This window comes from Priapulus caudatus, unplaced genomic scaffold (assembly GCF_000485595.1).
Source record: "Priapulus caudatus unplaced genomic scaffold, Priapulus_caudatus-5.0.1 Scaffold651, whole genome shotgun sequence".
Classification (NCBI taxonomy): Eukaryota; Metazoa; Priapulida; class Priapulimorpha; order Priapulimorphida; family Priapulidae; genus Priapulus; species Priapulus caudatus.
Window position 1 is genome coordinate 155588 of NW_014577712.1, and position 6726 is coordinate 162313.

Below are 6726 nucleotides of genomic sequence, written 5' to 3' on the forward strand. Positions count from 1 at the left end.
AGAGAGAGAGAAAGTAAAAGCAAGCGAGAGAGAGAGAGAGAGAGAGCGAGAGGAAGTAAAATCAAGCGATTGAGAGCGAGCAGACACTGAGGCACACAGTAGCCCGCAGGTAGCTTGCTTTGTCGGCTGCTGCCACGGTAGCAGACGCCGGGTCGTTGGCACGCGACCCCGCCACTCGACACCGCTGCCCTCCCTAGCCATGCATATCTACGGCCCTCCAGCGGATGTAAAACCACTCAACAGGGAAATCGCGTGTCAAGGACGAGAATTACCTGAAAGCTCACTTTCCCTCTTAACGACTCTCTCTCTCTCTCTCTCTTGCTCTCGCTCACTCTTTCCCTCCCTCCTCTCTCCCTTTCTACCTTCCTCCATTTCTCCCTCTTCCATACCCCTCACCCTTCTCTCCCAATATCGCCAATATCGCTTGCCACCTCTCCCCTTCCCTCTCCCTAGCTCTCTAGAGCTACCGACACCGTCACTGTGGCCTCTCCTCTGCCTCCACTGATTCCAGGCGTTCAGACGACAGAGCTGAAAGCTGTTTTATTAGCATAAGAGTCTGCATAAATTACCAGTATTGGTGCCCGCACTACGCCTTTAACACTTGATGAATTTACGACTACATTGACGGTGTATCCGCCCGCCCTCGGGCGGCCACTCAGTCAGTTCATATTCCTCTACTTGCATTTTGAACGTGGGTGGGACTAATTGGAATGGGGGGCTAGAAACTACGATCAGAGATTGGAGTCTGCCCGTGACAGCGTTCTTATTTGCTGCACAAAAATTCCATCGCTGAACTGCGGCCAGACTAGTAAAGATTCGCTCTCAGTGTCTCCTCGGAAAGTGATGACCTCTATAAGCTCTTGACCTTTGCTGAACAATGAGTTAGGAGCGGCACATAACACGTCTACGCCCGATGCAATATAGGCGAATTCCGTCGGTACAGCCCTAGCAAAAACACCTCTCACCGAAACAACTTGAGAGAAAATCTATAGCTCAATGCTACAGCTATCAAGGATATATAGCTCTGGGGTGCTAACATACATGTTAAAATAGGTGAGACGGAGTGATCATGACCTACGCCTGACAGTGACAGGCAACCTATCGCCTACGGATTAGGTCGGTGCTTGAATCGCCGTTCCCTCACCGTTCCTCGTTACCAGCACGTAGCCAAGTATTCAGGTCAAGGCTCCATCTGGATTTTTAAAGTTTGAGCCAAGACTTGAGAGCCACCAAAGTAATTTTTTAGCCCCCACTAAAAAACTATAGCCCCTGTTCACTTTATCGTATGTGCTAAGCAAGGTATAAACAGGTGATGGGTATGAGAAAAAAAAGTGTACGAAAACATTTTATGACACGACACTGCAATTTGACGATTTCATTAAGTCAACTGTAATTCTGTGAGCAGCTAAATCATTTGCCAATTGCAACCGAGACTTAATGTAGTAAAACCGCCACTGTTACTTATTTATCACATTTTGTGAAGGTGGCGAACGCCAGCGGTAGCCCTGCAGTTAGCCAGCCAGCCAGTAACAGCCGTGACACTGTCTGCGACCGTTACTGGAGCCCCGTGTGCTGTCAGGCTTACTATCAACTATTCCCTCATGAGCATCGCGTGAACACCCCAAGCAGTACCCTGTAGAACATCAGTAGAGCAGGGCAATTGAAATCACACAAACACAGAGCGCTGGTGCGAGCAGCAATTACGAGTACCAACACCTACACAATGCTATTGTCACCCTGCTCTTGGAAAACACTCTTTTTTTATGCATCATGTGCAATCCGCTGTAGTTAACGTACATAAATGAATACTGCGAACGAGACACTGCCTACAGTAAGGTGAAATAACTACATTTCTAAAATTACGAGGCCAGTCACCAACCATTGTTTATTGGTATTAAAATTTTGTCCAATCACTTCCTGTTCTATTTCTAGTCCCCCCTGTCGAAAATATGAAACTCGTTGTTATTTTACGGTGCTGTTCATTCACATCTTTCACAGTTTTGTGGTTCTTGTAATCGGTACGTTTATTATTTAACAAATCTCACAAGACCTTGGGGCCCAACGCTGTACGCAACAAGGTCGCTGTACGTTTCGACATGAAAAGCTCCACCCTGGGACCCAGCCTGCGAACGTGGATAGAAGCACACACAGGCGCGTGCGTGCCCACAGCTGCGCACGCACGCACGCACGCACACATAAAGCCACATAGACCACATACGCACATACACGACCTCGTCGCGCTGACAGCAGCATGAGGATACGTTGTACCCAGGAAACAGGAAATCCGGGTGCATGCGGTGCAGGCACATGTGGCTCTACAGATGTAACGTACTACGACGCGCTGACAACGTATAGGGCAGGCCGTTAACGCCTATCACAAATGAGAACCATTCCCCTCCACTCCTCTATTTAACAGTCGCACGCATCCACACGCACGCACGCGCACGCACGCACGCACACATAAGCGCATTCACATACGCACGCACGCACGCACACATATGCGCATTCACATACGCACGCACGTGCGCACGCCGCACATAACACACACACGCACGCACGCACGCACGCGCACACACACACACACACACACACAAGCTACGTGGACGCAACAAGCACAAGTGCACAGGGACAGGCACAGGCACACAATATCCAGTGTTCCTATTTACTAGAAGACACCAACACGGGGCAATCAAGAAATATTCAAATATTGCCCGTATTTTTCATTAACATTACCAATGCATATTGTGGTTTTTTTTAATACTGACTATGTTGTTGTTGTTGTTGTTGTTGTTGTTGTTTTCGGTTTCATTATTTTATATTGGACTCAAGGGTTTAAATCCACATCAGTAGAACCCACTCCAGGTGGGATCCACCATATTGATAAATAATAATACTATATAAAGATATAGACTATAAGACTGATAATATATGACTATAAATATGTGGAAGAAACAATATTTTAAGTGTAGACAGATGAGAAAGTTAGGAGAAACAAGTATTATATTTGAACCCTAATTTTTGTGCATGTATTAAGTATTATTTAAAGGTTTTTACGGCTGTCATAATATCAGGCATTTACATTGTGGCTATCAAAGTATTGTGTTTAATGGGCAATTAGAAATTAATTCTTAGGGGAATATTAGCAAACAAACATGTTAATGGTCAGATTCTCAAACAGACGATAACTATGAACACAATATTCTGCAATATAATGTCTGCTATTACAAGTGCACACAGTAGTGTAATGTTTTTGCCAGTAGACACGGCAGCACTGACGTCGTTCACGTACCGTGGGGAAATCTATTCGCTCCATTGCCTTAAGCCAGTGCACAATGTTGTCTGTGTGTCGAAAGTGCAGTCCGGATGCCTAACAAAAATAAAATTCTGTCACTGCACACAGCTAGAGGCGGTGTAGCCGCAAAACCTCAGATGTCAGCAGTTTCATCGAATGCATAATTGGTTTTCTGCCCACGGAGGCTAAGTAAATAATCAGAGACAAATTCAGTATCTTTTCAATGCGGCAGGAGTAACGCTTAACATTTAAATTAATGATGCGATTTTATTAACCAGTAGATGGCGTTTTGTGGTAACGACGAACAGAGATTTCACAGTGAAATTACGTCGTGACAAACAGCAATGCACCAGGTTAGGACACCTACCTTGTACCTGGTCTGCTCCCGATCATACATCAGGTTAGGACACCTACCTTGTACCTGGTCTGCTCCCGATCATACATCAGGTTAGGACACCTACCTTGTACCTGGTCTGCTCCCGATCATACATCAGGTTAAGACACCTACCTTGTACCTGGTCTGCTCCCGATCATATATCTTCCGGAGCGGCACGACCTCTGGGCAGAAAAAGTGTGCCAACTTAGCGAGGTAAACCCCGTTCATGAGACCTTTCTCGAGTGCTGTGGTGGAAGGGAGCTCCTCTGCAACACAAGCTTCCATCCATCTGCAGATACACACACACGCACACATGCAATTTCATGTGAGCCTCTCTCTATACAGACTGCTGGCGCAATATGCTAGGCAACTATACCAGCAACCCCGTGTCTAAACTCAACGAAAATACCAACTATAAACCTAACCTTCACACTAACAATACCTGTAAGACTAAACTGAATTAAGAAAACTAGCTGTAAATCTAATCTAGATGATAACTCCAATTTCAAAACGAATGCTATTAACAATAATCCTAACGTCAACAATCAGTGTAACTCTTGCTTTTAGTGACTGGTCTCTCACTAAAAAGTACACATTTAGAGGCAATTCAAATCCTTTTTAAATTAGTGTGTAAACAGTGGTTCTTTCAACTTCTTTGCGGTAACAAAACCGGTGTTATGCTTATAAGGACACTCCTTCTTTCTTCTTACGTTTAAGCAGGTCAGCAAACAAGTTTTTTCACAATTCCCTCTCCACCGTTTTTAGTTTTTACGAACAGAACTAAACTAAAAGTATGGTAGTAGCAGCAGTTCGCACAGTGTGCACAAATGATAAGGGCACTACTGTATATAGTTTTAATAGGCAATATGGGAGAAGCCTGCTATATGTCCAAACCATATGATTACCCCATGCAAGGTCCACAGACTTGAGGGTGAGTGACTTTTCGCACCTGTACTGTACCGGTTATTATGAACTTGCAAACTAATTGTTGTTCTGCATGAGGGCATGTGCTTACTCACTAGCAGTAACTGCATACCTGTATGTGTAGCTGTAAGTACTATGTTCTCATGCATAAAACCTTTCTTTCCCATGTGAATGACAAACAACCTTTGCAACTTGTTTATTTATTTTTTTCAAATTTCAAAATCAGATACTTGCATGGTTTGCATAAAATCACTGCTGTTAATCAAGGTGTAACCGTTGCTATATAGTATATATATATGATCAACTTTCCTACCCATAACTCTGTTTGATAGCACTAGATGTGCTAGTTATCTAAGTAGGCAACAGATAAAGCAGTACCCCAGATATTACTAAAATCTCTACCTAGACGAGTGTCCGGAGCTACCATGAGCTCAGTGACAGTTAGAACTGTACACATGAGTCATTCAGCTGCACTAACTGTCTTACTTGAGCCTGCGTGCAGGAGCAGTCAAGGGTGCAATTGTATACCCGCAGTGTTGTAGATGTGTGTACACAGTGCCGAGCAAAAATTGCTGTAAACTGTACACAACGGTTTGCCGTGCTTTACTATTAAGTGAGAGGATAGGGAGCAAGCACATAGCTTTGGTAGCTCCCAAAACCCCCACTAACAAGAGTTTCAACAAGCTTATTCAATGATGTTCTAAATGTGGCCAACCGAACGTGACCGAACGTGAGTTTGCCGAGTAGAACATACTCAGACACTTTGGCGCTTGGCGGATCAAACCCATTCCCGACAGTATATATACCACATTGATTCTCCTACAGAGTTAGTTACGCTGTACACTCCTGAGGATGTTTACATGACCCCCATACATAATACATAATATGTATTTTTATGTGTAATATACATATTCAATCCAATTTCATTAAAATCTCTATACATAATAGCCAAAATCAAGCACTGTACAACAAATGGTTAAACGGATACTTAATGGGTTACAATAGGCTCCATGCAACATGCTCACCAGTGCGCATGTGGCTCAATGCAACGTGCCTAAACTGGTTACGCATTCTGTACTGTGTATGCCGCAAAATACATACACGAAAGTAATTTGAAAGGGCAATTTGCATGTTGAGGTGTGGTTGGACTAGACTAACAGCCTTACAGGGCTAACAGACTCACTGCTTAGCTTCCTCCAGATGACACAGGTATTCATATGCGATGTTCTCTTTGCGCTGTTCATCCATTTCTTCGGCCGACAGCCGACCGTCTTGTCCGCCATCAAATATAGCTAAAAACGACAAAATAGTGTAGTAAATTTCTAAATGTAAGAGCACCACCATGTGGTTTATGTTCTCCTACACTATTCGCTCATAGCAGGAAGAGAGATCTTTATATTTAGCAAATAATATAGGTTTATTACTTAAAATTGTATACGAATTTCCTTTACACTTTTTTATGTATAATTTGTTATTAAATTAAATAATTTTCATGAGCGCATAATCCATTCTACTTATTCCAAATCCACACAACCCCACATTTCTAAACGGGGGAAGAGGTGCACGCAAATAATGAAATAAGTATAGAAATATCAAGAGCTTTGATCGTTAGCCGATTTATTTCATTGTTTTCTGGTTTAATTCACCCATGCACTTGATTTTGTCTAAATGCCTTTCAATTTCACCACAAACTTAAAGCATGACTTGCATGACTTGCACTGACTTGCACAGGGCTCGAATTAAGCGACGAGAAGGGCAAGGCAATTTTTTTAGGGCATGTGAGAAATAGCCTTGAATTTTCTCTAAAATAGAAAGGCACCAAGGCAACTCTCAATATTTGAGAAGGGCACCAAGGCACTTTTGTAAAATAAAGGAAAACTCATAACAAATTAGTACATCAACATCGTCTTGCTTTTAATGTACAAAACAATTAATATGCCCCCATGTAAGCTTACACCATAACACCGACCCCTGTACCCACCTCTGCTAATGGAAGTACAGTAACACGAAATTTTACATGCCCGCTATCAGGAGCGAATAATTATCCGATGCTGTTATTATTCCATCCTGCGACTATGGGTTTTTAGCTCATCATTGCTACTACGGCACGCAAGCGCACGTGTTATGTTGATTT

At 43.3% G+C, this 6726-nt stretch overlaps 1 protein-coding gene across 1 annotated transcript in view; it reads right to left on the bottom strand.

The window, feature by feature from the left end:
- LOC106812459 (ras GTPase-activating-like protein IQGAP1) overlaps nucleotides 1-6726 on the bottom strand; it is a gene marked incomplete in the record, with an annotated part of 55202 nt that overhangs the window by 47238 nt on the left and 1238 nt on the right. Inside the window, 3 exon segments of the mRNA XM_014816344.1 lie at nucleotides 3290-3367; nucleotides 3801-3957; nucleotides 5776-5884. Of these exon segments, the coding sequence (XP_014671830.1) occupies nucleotides 3290-3367; nucleotides 3801-3957; nucleotides 5776-5884 (344 nt within the window).